At 34.2% G+C, this 20,648-nt stretch overlaps 1 protein-coding gene across 1 annotated transcript in view; it reads left to right on the forward strand.

The window, feature by feature from the left end:
* Positions 1-20,648, forward strand: part of FMN2 (formin 2) — a 183,902-nt gene that overhangs the window by 111,567 nt on the left and 51,687 nt on the right. Inside the window, exons 7-12 of the mRNA XM_027895764.1 lie at positions 2,709-2,770; positions 10,040-10,131; positions 10,279-10,408; positions 11,336-11,482; positions 12,893-12,952; positions 13,120-13,240. Of these exons, the coding sequence (XP_027751565.1) occupies positions 2,709-2,770; positions 10,040-10,131; positions 10,279-10,408; positions 11,336-11,482; positions 12,893-12,952; positions 13,120-13,240 (612 nt within the window). The remainder of the gene's footprint in view (positions 1-2,708; positions 2,771-10,039; positions 10,132-10,278; positions 10,409-11,335; positions 11,483-12,892; positions 12,953-13,119; positions 13,241-20,648) is intronic.

A 20,648-nucleotide genomic window follows, 5' to 3' on the forward strand; every position in this document is an offset into this window, starting at 1 on the left:
GACTGCAAGGCTAATATAAACCCTTTTCCAGTTGTTTGCATTAAAGTATACTGGAATTGTAGCATAGCTAAGAATATTTTCATATGAGGAAAATAATGTTTGTCTATGTTTTGCCATTATTTTCCACATATGGAATCCTTTGGTTAGGTATTTGTATAGTCACACTGATTGTAGGGAGGGGGGCATGTTTAGCTTGGCTACATGAGAAAACATCATTGTTTTTATCAGTTCAATTTGTCTAGATAATTGAATTAAATATGCAATATTTGTGATTTATTTGTCAACTATCATATTACGCTTGTAAATGCTTCAGTATTGCCAAGGAACAGCAGCTCATCTCCTGATTCCCACCTAAGTGGGAGGAGCAAACCTATGGTGAACATTGAAAAATCCTAGTGAGATGTTGGAGTGCTATCTATGCATGTTTAGATGAAACATATAGAAATGTATTTGTCTTGGGAGGAGAGGACTTAATGGATATATACTAGAAGCTTACTTTTCCACGTCCTTGTCCCAGACTGATTTGTTTTAAGCAGCTCCCTGAAGTATGTACACTCTTCTGCATACCTGTTTTGTTGAAAGTACACAGACCTGGCACCATTGTGCTTGCCAGGCGTTCTCTTATCTCCTGCAAGCATTCAAACAAAAGTGTTCTATTGCTCCCTGAGTAATCCGTGGGTGATCTTAACATTGAGCAAAGCTCAGGACAGCAACTTATTTCTTGGTGCAGTAGTAGACAGTCTCTGGAAGGAAGGGGAGGGGGTGGAGCAGGGAGAAGACAGCCACAACTCAAAATAAGTAGCTGAAGGGTTGTGAGTGTGTCCATGTATGAAAACATTGCATAAGCATATAAGTGCTGAAATGTTAGGCTAATACAAACTGAGTTTCATAATATACCCTGGGTTTAATAAAGCTGGTTTTATATATGTGTTTTCTTAAAGTAGAGCTCTCAAACCACTCTATACCCAGTTTCTGTTTGCGTGCTAATTTTAATCTCCAGTTCTGGAAAGCAAATTTGGCATGTTTTTAAACATATAGATAGTCTTATTGAGCAACAGGAATTATTAAATGCAATGTGTAATACAGTGCCTTTTATACACAGCATCTTTAAGTCTCTTGTGCAACAATTATTATGATCTGTTGGGGGAGAGAAGTTTAAAAATATCCTAAATAATTAATAGCAGGTTTTTTATGTGCCCCCTCTCCCAAAAGAAAACAAAACCCATGTTGTTTCCTGTAGTGTTAACTGTTAAATTGGCATTATCTGATACATTGCTTTCTTGTAAGGGAAAAAATGAAAAAAAAACAATTTAAATATTTTTCCTGAAAAAATTAAAAAATTTCTTGGTTATTTTGTGGTTTAGTCCTGAAAGTTAATTTCATGCCCTGCTTAGAGATACAGTGTGGCCTGCTTAATTTAATCAAGAACAACACTTTGTTTATAATTTTCTTATACTGCAACTAAAACTATGTCTCAGCTCTGGAAAGGGGAAACATGATGAGTCCCAGACTCAGAGTGGTATCTCTAAATGCTTTAGAGCAATCGGAAACACATGAGCTTGAATTATATTGTCTATAGTCTTTAGGTGTATACACAGAATTTTTTTGTGACAGTTAGGACATAGATTTACAGGCAAAAAGGGTTTCTATCTCTAATCAGTGTTGCAATCTCTAGATGAGTCTTGCCTAGGGAATTCTTCAGTTTATTATACAAGTGCACACACATGCCCAAAGCCCATTACAATGAAGGGTACAAATTAATGAAGTGCAAAATAGGAAAAAGACTGGTGTAGTGTGCTAAAAATTATTTACTGCCATCACATATATTCTGATGCAACATTCTGAGCTTCTTTCAAGACTTAAAATCTAGATGAGGAACGTTGGATTTATCTGGCTTTTAAATGAATGATCACTGTGCTTGCAAAAAATGTGTAAGAGAAGCAATATTTGAAAAATAACTCTTTGTATTAGCTGAGAACAATTCTTCAGTAGTTAGCACAAATATTTCCTGTGCCTTGTTAAATGTTCCTAATACAACTGGGGAATCGGGGTTCTATTCCTAAAAGTGTGTCCCTCTTAAAGATTTTTTTGTTTGTTTTTTCGTCCAGATTAGGTAGATAGAAATCACACTCTGAGCTGTTCTGCTGGGGGTTTTTTATGCTGAAAAAAATACAGTATGTGTGTGGCGCCAGAATTGGTTGGGAACAGGAAAGGCATATTTTGTATCCATACTAAAGGTGTCAGCTTAGTGCATAGAAGACTTGACCCTTGTCAGGTGTTTTGAAGTTAACTGGCTGACTTATGGATTAATGAGTTTAAGACTGAAGTCAACCAGTGACAGGAATGAGCTTTGTTGTGTGAGTGTGGCTGCGGTGCAGATTTACAAATTTTTATAATGCTTTCAGTTGGACCATGAAAGTCTGATGTAAAGCTTATCTCTGATCTCTAACTATGGCCATACTCGTGGGATCGTGTTTGTATGTTTGGGGGGAGGGAGATGAATTCTTTAACACTTGACACCTGGCTCTATGAGGTTTCTGGTCATAGTCCTAGGAACAGCACTATTCAAGGCATTAATAAAGTTAAACCCCTTAAGCTGTATGACCAGTAGGTCATAAAAACTATTGCTGAGTATTGTGATCAGTCTTTCTTTTACAGTTAGATTATCATCCTGACAACTAATTCTTTTTTCTTTTGCCTTTTTATAGCTGTTGTGAACTTGGACAACTCTGTGGTTGACCTAGAGACCCTTCAAGCCCTGTATGAGAATGTAAGTAATCAGAAGAAGTCCATATAAAGTAGGAATACTGTGTGTCCATGTGGAAGCATTTTTACTTTGCATCATTAGTATTCAGAAATCTTGTAGAACATGTCCGATCTTGGAGTGACTTTATTTTCCCCAAAGCAATGCAAACACTAAGCACTTAAATTTCATTAATTGCCATTGTATATTTTATGTCCTACATACATTTTTATGTAAGTAACGTAATCAACATCTAAATAACTGAGCAGAAATCGGTTTTGTTCCTTTTTTTTCTTCTTCTTGGGTGGGGCAGTCCTTGAAGTATAGGTATTAATAGACCTCGCAGTCCCCATCTTTGACTTCACTTTGTGACTTCATTAATATTAACGAGGCTGTTCAATTAAAAAAAAAAAGTTTTGATGACATAAATCAATATATTTGTGGAACTATAGCTTTTAATTATTGTTACTTCAGGAATTCCTCCAAAACAATTTTAACTCTTTGAAAGGAAAAGAATTTCTCTAAGGTAATATAATAAAAAGTAGTATAAACTTCCAGGGGCTTCATAAATGTCTGGTAGTAATAATAAGACACCATTTAAGCCCTAGGTATATAATATCAGGGATTCAGAAAAACTTCACAAAGCCAGTCAAATACCAAATTCAAAAAAGTAGATCTCAAAAACATGTTTCTGCCTTCAGATGAGGCCAGTGAACATTCCCCCATTTTTTGAGCGCATTACCTCCTGCTCTGATGTGGAGGTCTGGCTGAAGTTCTATGGAAAGAATGAAGAGGCTTTCTATATACCCTCCAAAGAACCTGAAAATATTAAGAGTAAATCTGTCAGATACAGAATGGTATTGAAGGCCAGTGTATGCTATTGTATTGGATCCTTTATTTCCCTCCTGTAGGAGTTTTGATAATGTTAACTAATTTTACACCTTTCAGATGTTTGGTTTTTAGTCTTTATCTTTTAATGACCTCCTTTGGGATGATTTGTTGATTTATGAAATATCTCATAAATAATCCACTTTGAGGTCCAAAGAAAGAGTAAACTCTAGTCCACTTTATAAAAAAAACAAGAAACGAACAAAACAAACCAAAAAATCTGACAAGAGCTAGGAAGAACTTTTATTTCATCCCTGAAGAACCAACTCACTCAAAACTGCTTAGAAGTATAACGGCCAAATGGCAAACCTGTTCTAACTACCTCCAAATCTCTATAGACATTTCTCATCCTTGTGCCACAGCATTTCTGTTTTAATCTGTGCTATTTTATTTGACATTATTTTTAATCTGCTCTCCTATACAGCATAGCTATATCCCATTGCATACATTCTTTAGTGTGCAAAAAATTGAAGTAATTTTATATATTACATATGCATCATTGGAAAAGACTGTGTTGTGGGAAATATGGAATAGATACTGAAGTCATGATCTGGTTTTGCACATTTCCCTCTTTTATAGTGAACAAGATTTTTTTTTTTTAATTTTGGTTTAAAAAAATATAACTCCTATGTGCCTAATGTACTAAGAGGGTACTTTTCAAATGTTTCCTTAAGTTTATCTCTACCATACTTCATAATTCTAGTATAATGGAGAATTTGCAAATTTTGCAGTTCATTGACATAACGAAATGTCATTGTGTTAATTTTGTCATTACCTTCACTAAATACAGAAAATGTCTAGGACATATTGTTCTGATTGAGGAAGATACATGTTAATCTCAGGCAAGACTCAAAAAGTTGGAATGTCCAATGTATTTCTTTTCTTTGAATAGAAAACAGATCAGTCCAGTTGTGTTTGCTCGAGTACAAGACAGAAATAAAACCCCAAAACCACAACCAAAAAACCCAACCTAACCAAACAAAGAACTAAAAATCCCTTCAGTTTACTTGGAAAAAGTTTTCTAAGGGAACATGATTTTTAATCCTGGATCTTCTGCTTGATAAAACCGTGTCTTGAAAGAAGCATTTTTTTTTTAGTTGACTTTTATTTTCTGTTTTCAACCTTTTGTAAAAACACATCAGACCTTGCATTTTCATCACTTGTTAGCTTCACTAATTATAAAAATATTGTTCAAACAGTTGTAAGCAATGAGTTGTACCAGAAAGCCTGGCATGTTTGACTCCTCCCTTATTTCTCAATCTCATCCTGTGTTGTAAGTGGGGTTAACTTTGCCTTATTCATGTACTTTGAAACCATTAACTTAAATTTTACTTCTTAGGGTTTATTTATTGGATTGGGATTTTTTTGCTGGATATTTAAATATCACCATCTTAATTCTCAGCCTTTCTATTTGATCTTTATGGAACATATGGGAGCATTTGTTTTACAGTCTTTCTTCAGAATGTAATAATTTTTTTCTGATTGCATGTGTCTGGCATAGTGCTTTTCTTTCTTAAATGTGAATGAAATTTGGGCAGTCTCCAAACCTAAACACACCCTAATTTCAAAAGCCACAGTCCCCAGGGCTCAGTTCTTGTTTATTGAGGAATTAAAGTCTTGTTAAACCACAAAGTTACTGTATACATCTTAGTGACTTTTTATAAACAAACAAACCCACACCCCACCAAAGATCCTAACCCTCAATAATTTATTCAATAGTATTAACTTGTATTGCATTTAGTGAGAAGCATTTTGTCACTGCAGCACTGTATGGTAAAGTCAAATAGCTCTTACGTGTGTTTGTGTAGCTTGCTTTATAAAGAGTTGTTTAAATATGTGTTGATAATTAGCTATGTATTAAAATCTAGGCAATTTTAATAGGAGAGTCTTAATAGATAAAACTACATGTGGAACAGTTACTTTAATGTGCTTTTACAGACTGTCTAATAACAATGCTTTCAGGGGACAGCTATAATTAGAGAGGGAGAAGGTAGATAAAATTCACTGGAGTTGTCAGTTTGCTGTATGTTGGTAGGACATGTTGGTTGTGATAAGAAATATACTGATTTGCAAATAAGTGAACGTTTACTCTGAAAACCAATAGCCTCTTAGCAGCTGGAACTGTAGCTGAGGTATCACTGAAACAAGGTAGGTCTGGTCCTGCTTGTGTCTTCCTTAGATCATGAAAATAATAGTATAAAAGTGGATCAAAAATTGTATCAAAGAATTATCTTTGATCTGTGGTCTCTGGATTTGCCCTTTTCAATTCTCTTTACATCACAAATGAAACATGTATATTTTCTTAATTTGACTCCTGGTAAATTGTCCAAATTGCCTTTATCTTTAAAAGACTTAGGTCAGTGCTTTCAAAAACCTCAGAATGCCTATCCAGAAATCTTAAGTGCTTCAATCCTCTCTGCCACTAAGATTCAATTCTTGTGATTTCTTTTTTTTTTTTTCAGTAGCAATTACAATGTAATGTCTTAACATTAGTAAATAGTGTAAATTGTACCTGAGTTCTGATACATGACCCAGCTTCAAAGGAACGTATTTGTTATTAACTTGAGTATCTCTGTTTATTTTTGTTGTTTCATATACTTTTGATCAGATTCCTTAGACAAATCACTTACTGTTTTTGAAATATGTAACGTAAACTTTGAAAATCAAGTTTGGAAAAAAAAAAAAAAAACACCACCCCAAAATTAAGAACCTACATACAGTTAACCTGATTTAAACTCAGAGCTAAGGTTCTGTTGCAAGGGAAAAAAAAATAACCAGAAAATTGTAAGCTTTATTTTGTGAGATGGAAAAAGGGCCCTTAGGAACTTTGGTGAGACCAAATACAGGGTAGGTTTATACTCTGGCAAAAACAGGAAAAGAATTAAACTGAAGCAGTATATTTTTGCAGTAATTTCAATCAGATTTATGCTGAATGATTTTTAGATATAGTTAATATCAAATTCTGGTATATTATGCTGGGTTTTCCCTTTATGATGCTATGTAATAGCTAAAATCACTGAAATAAGTAGCAGTATCATTCAAAGTGGTGCTATTTCTGTCTGATTAATGACTTTCATGAGAAGCATCTATGGAATGTGTTCTTTCTTGAAACAAATCTGGAGGTTAATATGAAAGTTTTTTAAAAATTATCAGTCTGCAAATTAGAGAACAAATAGGCATTAACCATAAAGCAAACTGGTAAAAATTCTGAGAAATAATCTTCAGTGATACCTGTGCAGAAGACATGTAGGTGTTATCACTTTTCTATCGTAATTAAAAATACACATGAATCAGAAGTCTGGATACCTGAGCTAGAATTAGTGACCTGAAATTTTGGGTTGATTTGGAACTTGGAGCGTATACATGGACCTCTTGATTTTGGTGAAGAGTGTAAACCCATCTCTCTTGAGTTTTGCTCCAGCCTGCCCATGAGTGGATCATGCTTAGCCTTTGTATCTTTGACAGTTGCTACTTCTTTGCATACACAATCTGAGAATAATGGCTTAAATAAGGAATAGTGAGTCTGCCTAACCTTTGCCCATGGGAAACGTTAACAGCTTGAACATGCATGTATATAACAGATTGCTATCATAAGCACTCTAATACTTCACTATGTGTAGAAGGCCAGAAGAAGGAGTAGTCTCAGTATTTATTTTAAAGAATTTACAAATAACCATTTAGTTTTTAAAACATTTACTTCTCTTTAACTATTATGAAAAAGTTTTCTGGTGATTTCCTTTCAGTTTAACAGAAGACTATATACTTTACAGACTGGTCAGAAATAACAGAACTTAATTTTAAAAGTGTTAGTATGAGAACTTGCTTACTTTTATGAAAAGGTAATCTTTTTTCTTTACAAAAATTTACGAGTGTAAATTGAATACAAAAATTTTTTTGAAGTGTAAGTTGAATAAAGAAAATACCTCTTCCTAAAATGTCATGCCCAGCCTTCTGTGGCTCTGATCACACAGCAATTGGAACAATGCTGCCTTTATTTGCATTCTTCCAATTTATAAAATCTCTAGATTTCATCTGTTACCAAGAGAATTCTTAGTGAGCTCTAAAGTAACGGAAGCTTTCTTTTTCTTTTAACTCTCCATTGGGTGAGTATGATCTAGATGAAGTGAGGAAATGTCCCATTTATACCTGCTCCCTAACGCAAAACGAAAACCAAGAATTTCTCTTCAACAGCACACACAATATTTAATTCAGTATGTCTGCAGATAGTTGTATTTTTTCTAGTCCTCACCCTGTTTCTGGATGAGTAATCTAAGACTGGATAAAATTTCCTGATCTTAGTATCTTGAAAAAAATTCTTCTGAGGACAGCATTATTCAAGAAACATTTACTACTGTAATTATATACACATGTCCTATGCCTGCTTTGACAGAGACTGTTGAAAAGTACCTTTGGAGGATGAATCCCCAAATTTGTTTCCTCACCATAAACTGATAGTGGTGTAGGGAATTCAGGAAACTAGGTCTTATGAGCGGACCACTGCTAGTATTCTAAAATTAAAAACTAGTAAATTAGCCCCAGCCTAGCCATTGCTAACTGAGAAAAGCACAATGAATAGTTCAAGGAAGGGCCAAGCTGGTGAAAGGAAGTGACCTGCTCAGCACTGGTGGGACCACGTCTAGGATGGGATCATATCTAGGGTGCTGTTGTGTCCAGTTCTGGCCTTCCCGGTCCAAGAAGCGCTGACATATTGGAGTGAGTCTAGTGAAGAGCTGTGATGATGGTTAAAGACTTGGAGAAATTTTTGGGGTTTTGTTTGTTTGTTTACTGGGTATCCAAGCACAGGAATAGGACACACAGAGAAGTACTCAGGTCTCCATCCTTGAGGGTATTCAAAACCCAGCTGGACATTATACTGAGCAACCTTCTGTAGCTGTCTCTGCTTTATGCCAGCATTCAACTAGACAGTCTCCAGAGTTCCCTTCAAACCTCAGCCATTCTATTAATCTGGGATTACCAGATTTACCGCCATTATAATTTCGTAGTGTTGAGAACAAATTTTATTGCTGGGAGAAAAAAAAAAAATTGCTTGCAATATTTCCTTGTTGAAGTATCTAATAGATAAGATCAAACTCCTTTAGAGAAGATGACCTTTAAAGAACATCCACAAAAATCCTGGATAATTAGGATATGTCACATTCAAGGCAGATGGCCTTGCAACGATTTCCAGACTTCTTGAAGTAATGAGAGGAACTCTGAAGTTTTTGCCTAAATGACTCTTCAATCTCTTCATATACTGATGTTTCACATCAGTATTTGCTTCCTTTTCACATGGAAAGATGTTCAGCAACCTAAGAAGAACTGTCCAAACCTCACTCTCTAGTTTCATGTTGCTGATGGAGCTGGCAGTATGATTTGAGGTAGTTCCGTACCTCTTCTGGCAGCCATGCAAAAGCATGTAAGAAACAATGTAGGTGAAGCCCATCTTATGCTTTACCTTTATTTAAATAGTTAGAATGTAATTTTCCACTGTTGTCTTCAAGTTCTGTGTTGGAGTAAGTTAAAAAAGAGTGTAATGTTTTCTTAAAGGAAGAAAGGTACTTTTTCTTTTTTTTTTTCACTCTTGCAAAGTTTCATATTTTGAACCTATTTTGAAAACCACCATGGCTGTCAAAAGAAGGGACAGAGGGAGAGATTTCCATTCCACTTTTATTCCTTTCCATGCTCCATTTTCCAGTATTACAGTTGGAAAAAAAATAATTTCACTGTAGTATGGAGCACAGGAAAAAATGAGTTTCTATTGATTGGAATGCTGAAGAGGTTTCACAGTGTGCCATGGAGTTCTTCAAGAAACTAGGCAGTTAATATTTTTTCTTTTTTTTTACTTATTAAGATAAAAATGAAAATAATTTTAGTTCAAAGAAGTGTGCAGTAGTTCTCATGTATGACAGTTCCACTATAAATCAAGTAATTTTTTGTTTCATAGTGTTTTTCAAATACCAAACAAAATTTAAATAGAAGTAAAAAATTAATTTTTTTAAAAAATGTATTATTTAAATGTATATTTAAAGATCAGACCACATTCAAAGGCAGTCCAACAGATTTGTAAAGAGAATACAACTCAAGACTGTCCTTCAGTTCAACGACTTTATAAACATGCAAAGAAAAGAAATTGGGAATGAAGATTATTGTCCCTGTGCATCATTTAATGAGTAAATATTTTGAAGATTACTAGTAGTCAACAATATTGTTTGAAAGATATTCTGTTCTCCATCAGATCTATTTATAATTAAAATCACTGTATGGACTAAGTAGTTTTACCATAAGCAGATGCTAGAAAGAAAAGAAAAACCTATGAATTTGATTTATTATAGGGGTATCTTTGTTTGTGTTGTTTGACTAGGTTTTTTATCACAACACTTTTTCATTACTTTTTTTCCTTCATTCTAGAGAGCACAATCAGATGAATTAGAAAAAATAGAGAAGCATAGCAAGGCATCCAAGGAAAAAGAAAACGCCAAGTCTTTGGATAAGCCGGAACAGTAAGAATATACTTATGAAGGAGCAGTATTGCTCTCTTCAAAAATCTTTCTCTGCTGTTGTAAATTATGTAGAGATGTTATAAAAAAAACCTTCTAACCTGTATCTAGTAAGAGGGACTCACATAATTTTTTTAATCACTCCTACAGGTTCCTCTATGAGCTCTCACTAATTCCCAACTTTTCAGAACGTGTATTTTGCATCCTGTTCCAATCAACGTTTTCAGAAAGCATTTGTTCAATCCGTCGCAAACTTGAATTGTTACAGAAACTGTGTGAGGTAGGTTGTGCTCTGGGAAAATGTAGTTCTGAATTTCTGATATTTAATCTTGTTAAGTTGTACTCATATTTCAAAAGTTTTTACTCTATTTACTTTAGGTACTCATTAAATCTTAAGGATAGGAGAATAGAACATTTTATGATTGTACTTCAACATGAAAGTGAATTTTAAGATTAGATTTTGGTACTGAATTGTATCATGTTTTTGCCATCAGTACATATCAGTCTCTGGAAAATAATGTACCTTCTCCTTCCTTATGTTAAAGCAAAGTCTTCCCTCTTCATAGTGACCATATCACTCCTTTCCAAAGGAATGCCAGTTCAGCACACTTTGTATTTGCCTGGATTTTAAAAGTGTGCCACTCAATAATATCTCTGATATCTAAAATCAGTTAGAGATAGCAATGTTGTATCTAGTCAGAAGAGATTATTGGAATTTTGCAGTCCCATGAAAAGCAAATACATGACTTTAAAATGCAGGTTAAACAGTATTTTAATAGCTGAAAATTATTTCAAATATTTCATGTTTTACTATGTACTATCTTTTAAGCATTTTAGTCGTTCCGTGTGGGTGTTTTATGAACTTCTTGATGAATTTTCCCTGAAATTAAATGTAATATTCATAATATCAACATCAGTTAAAGATTACTATTTTCATTTCTCTCAATGGGTTGTCTCTGATAATACTCTATAGATCTCCTTTTATTTTTTTCTAAGTATCCAATTTGAAGATAACATTCTCCATTCACAGAAAGTTACATATTGTTATTATCTACTTCTACATGTTGCAGTAGAAGATTGTTAACTGCCTGTATTTGAGTCTTTATATCAGTATTATTTCTAAACACACTAACAACAAATCTGCTTGTTAACTGTAAATATTTTTCTGACTTGGAACAGACATTTTTTTTCTCTCTCTGTTTTTTAGACATTGAAAAATGAGTCAGGAGTTATGCGTGTCCTGGGTTTGGTTCTTGCCTTTGGAAATTACATGAATGGTGGAAACAGAACACGAGGACAGGCTGATGGGTTTGGACTAGATATCCTGCCAAAACTGAAAGATGTCAAGAGCAGCGTAAGTTGATTTTAGACTTCCTGAAGGCCTGAGAATGTTAAATTCTCTGAAAATTACTTTATCTCCATTTCTGAGTAAATGGTGTGAAGCTTACAAAGGCATGTGGAAGGGAACTCTTTTGTTACTATACTTATTTGATCATACTTCTAGAGTTGGATGTATTTATGAAGAAATATGAAAATGAACCATCTCTTTTCACTACTGTACAAACATAAATACCTTAAGTTATATCTTAGTTCCTAATCTGATGTGTATTTGGCTTTCAGTACACTGCATAGTTCTAACTTTTCCTGTATTTGGAAGCAATACTATGATTTTGCTCATAAAATTTATTACAGAAGTGGAAGGACGTGTCAAAGAAAAGTTAACTGTGATTTGATGCTGATTCAAAATATTTGTGGGGGAAAAATGTAATTCCTGAAAATGATAAAATAGGTATCCAGAGCATTTTGGGTAACTCAAAATTCATCCTTTATGTTCATCATAATTACAAAGTGTGCATTTGACACAGGACCATGGACCCACCTGAGTAAAGTACTTGTTAAGATTTGTCTAGAATAGTCATCTAAATACAGAGTATTTAGATGTAAGTAGTGTTTTTTCTTGCTCAGTGCTCTACTAGAGTGTATGTGTTACCAGCACTTTTTTTGGCTCTGGTTTTTCGAATTGGGGTTATGTTCATATGTATGCTTTTGTTTACAATGAATCAATAATCTTAGAGTTTCCATGGATATAATGAAAAGACTTATCTGAATGTGGACTGTGGTAGGAGACTTACGGTATTATGACTATTGATGATGCAATTGCAAGATACATTTTCAGTTTATTTGCTACCGATTGGTCAGAAAAGTTCTTATATAATAGTTTTCTGAAAATATCTGAAAATATAATTCTGTCAGAAATCCTCTTCAAATGGAAGATCTTCTGGGAAGTTTTACTGGACAGATTTCAGAGGGGAAACAAGGACAAAAGTTCCCTTAAACACCCCTCCCTTTCCTCCCTCTTCCCCAGGTTTAATTTAGGAAAATAACTTTCTTTGTTTAACTTAACTTTACTTTGATTATAATTATACTGTTGCAAAAAGTTGCGTACACAAACCCAGACACAATTTCTCCTTTCCTTCTTGGGAAGTTTCAAAATGTAAGGGTTTGGTTTACAGTCAGGTAAATTTTGAAAATAAGGAGTTCATTACATGGCTGTTATATCTTTCTTCCCTTTCTTTAATGATTAAATGATATTTCAAGGTGTGGGGTTTTCTGTTGGTTGGTAGGTTGGTTTTGTTTTTAGTGAAGGGACCAAATGTGCATAGTATTTTACTTGACACAAAATATTTAATTTATTTGAATTATCTCTTCTGAATATTTTCAATGAGCTTCAGTAACACAGCAAACTTTATTCTTTTCTGTACAGGACAACAGCAGAAGTCTTCTATCTTACATTGTCTCATATTATTTGCGTAATTTTGATGAGGTAAGAATTAACTTTTCTCTTTTCAAGTAAAAAAAAATTAGTAAATTTTTTCTTCTACTAGCAAGAAGAGGAAATATGCACAAATATTCCCTGTGCTTTCAGTTATATATTTTAGTATAGCAAAAAGTAATGAGCACTGTGTAACTGATCATTTGTGGTTTTGTCAGGATGCTGGAAAAGAACAATGCATCTTTCCTCTTCCGGACCCACAAGATCTCTTCCAGGCTTCACAATTGAAATTTGATGATTTTCAAAAAGATCTCCGCAAAATGAAGAAAGATTTGCGAGGTATGAACCTAGATTAAGTTCTAACTATATGTTACCAATATATCCCTGCTGCTATTATTTTGTGTGATTTTTAAACTTTAGATGATACTGTAAAAATACTTGTGTATTTTTGAATCCTCAATTACTATTTTGTTTCTTTAATTTTGTTTTCCATGACCATTTAAGCAATAACTTGTAATTTTCTGTAGATAACCTGAGGTTTTTAAATTAAAAACATCAAACCAGTTAGGTCAAATCTTTTGTTTCAAAACTAAAGCAAAAAATTAATTTAGTTTTTCGTTTTTGGAAACATATTTTGGCAAGTCTTTCACCATAAAAAGAATTGCAAAGTGTTGGACCATGTCCATGAAAAAAAAAAAGGTTTATAATTGCCTCCAAATATTATCTAACAGATAAAATAATATGTATTAGATGCTGGTAAAGAGAGATTAAATAACTGGACTTTACTGAAAAGTAATATGCCAAGGTGGTATTTTTTTCCCTCTTGTGAAATGTTTTCTTTAAATGAATTCAACAGGCTTAGGATATATTTTCTAGACTTTAATAAAAAACATGTATCATACATTTCTTAATAACATGGGGATCTAAGAGCTAAGTTTAAGCAAGAGTACTTTGCACAAATGATTCATGATCTTCATTATTTTTGCTGTAGGTCCCTTTTAGACTGGGCAGTTATGTATCACTGTACTAAATCTTGGAGAGAAAAATCCAGATCAATGTGTAAAATTATCTTTATATTACTGTTACCTTGCTGATTTTGAATGCCATGCATTTAGAGACCAAGGAATGGTTTGGTAAGCCATCCCTGAACAATCTAGATTGGAAGGTTCTCTATTCAAACAAAAATGTCATTACCCAGTTATATCTGATCTTCCCTTCTTGCACCTGTCAACATTTTTTTGGATGTTTTAAAATTTATCTTAAATACTTTGAGGTAATATTTACAGTTGTAACAAGGTCACTTAGTGTGATAATGAGCAGTGAACTGCAACACCATCCATTCGCTGCCTGAACAATCTAGGGGGCAAAAATCCCGCAGTTCAGCCATGAAAACTTATTTCTATACTTTTTGCAACTTCCAGATAATCTCAGGGCAAATCTCCAGTCTTGCCATGTAGAAGAAAGATACTTAGGTCTTACTGAAAAAAGGTACTTGAATTCAAGCACATGTTAACAAACACCCATAGGGGCAGATTTTATTCCCCACAAATTCACCAAAACTGTTTTTATTTAGATGAAAAACTTAAATACTTTTAGATCAAGGTTGAAATTTCCCCACAGACATAAATCTCTTGTGGAATAAACCCACACTGTGCAGTGATCAAAGCAGGGGTTCTGTAAAAATGGAAATTTCACGCTTCGCTCTGCCATCTGTGCTTCCAGTCCACCCTTAGGCTGGAGTCTCTGTTGTCAGTCTGTTCTGTAGCTAATGAAACTGAAGAATAAATACAGACACCATTGCTCTTTCCTTATTCACTTTGGTACAAACTTTTTGGGGGACAGCATCAGACCTTCATCTGCATCCCCTCCAGCATGAAATGGCAGTTTCAATACCACACTGCAGTCTCAGTCATAATTTTATATCAGTCTTGAGGGATTCAAAATGCTTTATGTTGACTCTCTTTTCCAAAGAAAAGTGTAACCCTAAATTAAAAATAGTTTATATTAAAAGATTTTGTGACTGTGAGAATATACACTTAAAATTCGGGGTATTCCAATAGCTTAATTGTTGTAATACTTTCAGTGAGATCGAAAAGCCAGTAATTTCTAAATAGAGTACAAATTTTAACTGAATGGATAAAATTACTTCCAAGTGTTTTTTTTCTCTGCATTTACTTTAAGTACACTACCAGATTTGGTAATGCACATCTGGAACCTTATGAGTTCCTAGAACTAGCAAGTGCCTCATTAAATGATAGAGTAGGAAGAGAGCTGTGAGATGCTGAGAAAATTCTGACAAAATCCTAAATATGAGCCCATCCTTTTGAAGTCAGAGGGAGTAAATGAGTATTGATTATTCCTGGGAAACACTGACTTTAAAGCCACAGAAATAATGCCCAAGAATATATTCCAGCTTTTGAGATGTGAATTGTAACCCTGGACCTGTATTCATCAGTAATTAGATGGAAGATTTCATGAGAGGATTTCACCATTTGGTGGGCTGGGTGGTTTGCTTTGTTCTTTGTCACTGAAAAACTGAAAATTACACATAACATCAGTGCAGGCTGTATGACCATTGCAAGGGTATTGTGTTCATGTTAGTTGCAAATACCCTGCAAACCATGCAGTGAGATCATGCTTGTTACAATGAGAAAAGAGGGCATTGGTTCACCCAGGAAAAAAAGCTATGAAGATATTTTATTTCTGTCTTAAAAAACTTCCCATGATCATTATGCAAAGGTAGGCTTTATTCTGGGAAGACCCTTTCATAAAATTTTGGGACCATTAAAAAAAAAATCCACAAAGTAGAGGAAGGTTATTATTAAAAAATAAAAAAAATTATTGCCATAACAATAGCAGTTCATTCTAGCACTGCTGTATTTTTCCATCTAAAGATGTCAGTAGCATACACAGAGACATGCAGATATAAATAATCTTCATGGTTCTGTAAAGTAATTTCACTGACATGCTCTTTCACAGTTCTGAGTTTGGGCTTATGTTTATATTAGAGTTGTCATGCTAGCTGTTTAAAAAGAAAAAGGACTCTTGATGTTCAAACTTTTATGCTTTCTTCCCTTTAGACTATAGAGGCTATTTTCCATTTTTAAGTTTTTATGAACTGTATGCCTTGCAGTTTGTAAAATTTTAGAGAAGAAAGTTTCTTCTAATATTTCAGATTAAAAATGCAAAACTCAAAAGACTCTCAGAAGCATGCTGTGTGCCTGTTCCAAGATAAATAAGACAGAAACTTGTTTGTGTTTGTTTTTTTTTTTTTTTTTTAAGAATATAGAACCCAGGGATAAATTTTATATAGTAGATTTTTTGTAAGATAGAAGACCAAAGAACAGGTAGATCCTTTTACTAACAAATCAAGTGAGTTTGGCTCCATCTGTAGCTCCCAGATTTCACAGCTCTCCAGGATTCTCACTTTAGCCTTTTTGACTTCAGTGACATATAGCTTGTTAAGCAACTTGATCTGCTTTTGATCTCTCCTGGCTGTCAGCAATGTTCCTTGATGCAGTCATGCCAAGCAATGACTTCTGTTCCTATGTCATTCCACAGAGGAAACTTTAGCACTTGCCACATGACTTAAATCAACTCACCATGTAAAGAAAATTGGGCATCCAGGGTCACAGGAGCAGTGTGACTCTCACTGATTAGGACCTCTGTTACATAACTATTACTATCAGTGTGCTTTTCTAGACACTTCAGAATGCTTCGGGTAGGGCAGAAAGATGTGGAAAATGTGCATTGAATCAATTAATGTTCTAATCCTCTCTACTGTGAAACTCCATTAAGGTAAAATTGTGGAATAAGAAAATGCTGGATTTGTGGCCCACGAAATTCTTCGAGACGTGCATTTAGTTTAGAAAAGAACTAGAACACCAAAATAGCATTGAGAGTTAGAGTACTTAGGGCAAGTTAAAATGTTTAGAAGCTGTTCTTTGGCTACACATTAACATTTTAGTCTTACAATAGTAAGTTTATTCTTGCTAATCAAAAACTAATTCATCAGTTGTCACTTATTGCAAAACTTTCACTGAAGCTCAGCTAGAAACAATGTCAGGCAGAAAATAAATCTGACTAGTAGAAGAGATTAATAATACAATATAATGTGGATTGCTATAAAATTGAGTTGAAGTCTGTACTTGTTTATATGTCATAGTCATATTTAATATATTTGATTGAAAAGTGATTACAAGTAATAATTATGATAATGAAACATTATTTTTGTAGTGATGCTTTCTTTTCCTATTCTAAGTGTTTACAACTCATTGAAAAGTCTCCATCCAAAAGAAGCTAGGCTGTGTGGCCCAATACATCTCTCTGGTTTGGAATAAATGTGACAGAGAATGTTTATAAAGTGTTAAGCATTTGCAGAACACTTTGTATTTTAAAAGTATGTTCCAATAAAAGCCCCACAGTAACTTGGAAAAATACATGTTCCCTATTTTTTAAGTGCTTCTTAGTCACCTAAAATTACCTATTCAGCTTGGATCTTCTAGTTGTAGAGCTGTTATGTGCTCTCATGTTTAACACCTGCTGCGTAAATCAGAGTACTGGAAGTACCACATTGTGCAATAGAGACGTGTAAAAGTTATATTTGGGGTGGTGTCAATGTGGGACTGAGAGAGGACAGTAATAGGCATGCTAGTCATTCTTCTTGCCTCAGTAAAGGTTACCCCTAACACCTAACAAGAGGCCCGTACCCTGAAAGTGCAGTCAAGCAGTAGTTTGAAATGAAAGTTGCCCACAAAGAGGAAAATCTGTGTCTGGGGTTACTTTGCAAAACCAGATTGTGTCCGCTGTTATTTCTTATTCATAAGTAATATTAATGTTTACAGGCTGAAATAAATTAAAATAAATGCACCATTCTATTTGCACACCATCCTCTATCTCTCTCTCTCTCTCATACACACATGTGCACATACACACATCCTTGTATCTTTTCGTATTCCCTAGACTGTTTCCATTACAGTTCTGATTATGGGGCTGAGATTTTGGAACATTTCAATGACACTTCTTGTTTAGGTGTGGTATTAATTTCAACTTCAGCTAACAAAATTGAGCAGTCTTAAGCCATTTAAGGCCCTAATTCAGATGGAAGGAAGGGATTGCTCTCCTAAAGCAGAAGAAGGACGATCTGAGGATTGATTGATTCATTTTTCTGCAAAGGAAAGGTCTTGAGTCTAGTCTGATGGTCTGTCTTTTAAATAGCTAATGTTTGATGAAATTAAGTGCATCCTAAGAGGTTTCCCAAAAACTTCAGATTTTTTTTTTTATATGTTTGTACATTGATATTTCAAGTTTCAAAAGAAGATGGGAAGCTGGAGAACTGCATAAAAATCTGTATTCTTCAGAGTTTGAATTCATTGCATCATCAAATATGTTCTGTTCCAAGATACTTTTAAATGTCTGTGTTTTTGTTCTTCTCTGACAATAGTTTTGATATAAACATGAATGAAAAATTTTCACAATTAGGAAATAAATCTTTGATTTTTCCTAAATGATTAATAGATCCATATTACAATGAAAATATGCCTTCAGTCTTTTATAATAAAATGCCAAATCTCTCAAGGTAATTAATAGCAAAATAATACAGCAACATTAGTGGTTTTGGTCAATCCTCCAGTTATCTGTACAATCTACCTTTGCAGAAACAACTATTGTTTTAACCAAATTAAATATTTCCTTTTGTCTATTCATTAACAACTGTGCATCCACACACTGTAGCTGTTTGTTCAGTTATTACTGAAAGGGTTAATTGCTGCAGCTATGCAGCATGCAGACCTCTAAACCTAAACCAGATGTAAACTAAAGCTAGGCTTTCAGTCAATCTGTGAGTCATATTTTACTGTCCTTAAAACTCCAAACAAGGAACTGTCTATGGAAGCCCTTGAAGACTCAGCAGTTCTTAGTGTAAGAAATTAGGAGCTCTTTCTGTATTTGTGGCCGGATTCATGAGAGTTTGTCTTTTGATGAAGTTCTTTGGATGAAGTCTAAGCTTTCTTTTAAAGTTCACAGGTTGCAGTTGTAAAGAATCCAGAAAGTACTGAGGAAGTTGTGAAAACAGTGGTTATGCTGTTATAAACTTTTCAAACAAGTAGGACACAGGCACATCATCTGTGGAAGTCTGAGTACTCAGAACCTCAGAAAATTAGGGACATAGTTTCAAAACTTCCTTAAAGGCCTAAAAACAAATAGTCCATCAAGTTTTAATTAAACTTTTGCTCTCAAATACCTGAAATAGCCTTGAAAATCCACTTGAATTCTATCAGACTTCTATAGATAAGTATGTGGTTTCAGAAGTAGTTAACAAAAACAACTTCATAAACCTCTTCATTACTCATCAAAGGTATTTAAAAATTCTGCTTACTTTCCTTTTGATCTTTTTTTGCCAGGTTGCTGCTTGTTGTTGTTGAGTTTGGGGTTTTTGTTTGGCTGATTGGTTTTCTTTTTGGTTTAATTTTTATGTTTTGGGTATGTTGAAACAAAAAAATCATGCTGCTCATTATTATCCTGACCAGAGACAATGCAGTAAGACTGAGGAGCAGCTAATCATCTGCTCACACATTTTTTTCAAGAAGACATATTTTCTTATTAGAAGATGTTTATGCTTCCAAGGGCTAAAATTTAGCATCCAACAGAACTAGATGGAAAACATTATGCTTTCAAAAGGTAGTCTTAATGTTGAAAACATTTTTTTTCTTTTTTAAAAAAGTGAAGCGACTATTTTTGGTAATGCGACTGGTTGCATTTTAGATCATTTATCAGACTCACTTATTAAAAATGTTAGTACAAAGCATGGAATGTTTAGCGGCTTTTCTTTTCCTTTTCTGTATAGATGTCTCTTAGCTGATACTGGCTCTTGTGAAACTTTATGTATTTTTAGTATATTGATGTAAAATAAAATTAAAAAAATAGGATAAACAAGCCAACTCAGTAGCTTGAAGAAAATGCAATTAATTGTATTTTAACACAGAAATGGATAATGAGATAAGATTCTTGAAATAGTTAATACAACTGAAATTGCAATTTGTTTAAATCTCTAAACTGGTTTTGAACATAGATTTTCTCATCAATTTCTAGATCAGGAGCATTTGAGAGACCTGCAAATGTATGGGCAAAAAGCTACCAGTCTGAATTGCCCAAAATTTAGAAGGTTCTCCCACATTGGTCTTTTCCATTGCTTATACTTTGCTTATATGTTAAACTGATTTAGAGTTTTGGAGAACAGGTGTCTCTGCTCTTGCCAGCTTTTGCTTAGAACTTGAGACCTTTGGAAGGTATAAGATCAGTGCATGAGGACTGGGTATTTGGGACTACAAGATACTGAAACGTTCACCTTGCTCTAAAGCAACACAGACGAGTTTTTATCTTTCTTTATTCCTGTTTGTGCAATTCCATCTTGGGATATAAGCTTCTACCTAGCACTTGGCTTTTGCAACTGCATACGTGACTTGCGTATCATTCAATTCTTTCATTACAAGGAGATTTAAAATTTACTTGAAGTAAATGAAGTTTAGAAATACGCCAACTTTTGTCTAAGTTTTTCAGTTGTATACATATCTCCCAAGATGAGAGAATAAACTAAACCTTTGAGAATAGGAATGATAACCAGAGCGAGTTTTGAGCCTGTTGTGAAAAATCAGGCAAGCTTTTGTTTTAGACAAAACTTTTTCAAAGTTGTCACAGCAGGTCCCCTTTGCCACCTATTCCTTTGATATCTGGGATGTTTAGGTGGGCT

The sequence above is a fragment of the Empidonax traillii genome, unplaced genomic scaffold, assembly GCF_003031625.1.
Source record: "Empidonax traillii isolate 1590-97213 ecotype Southwest subspecies unplaced genomic scaffold, ASM303162v1 scaffold466:size1224651, whole genome shotgun sequence".
NCBI classification, from domain to species: domain Eukaryota; kingdom Metazoa; phylum Chordata; class Aves; order Passeriformes; family Tyrannidae; genus Empidonax; species Empidonax traillii.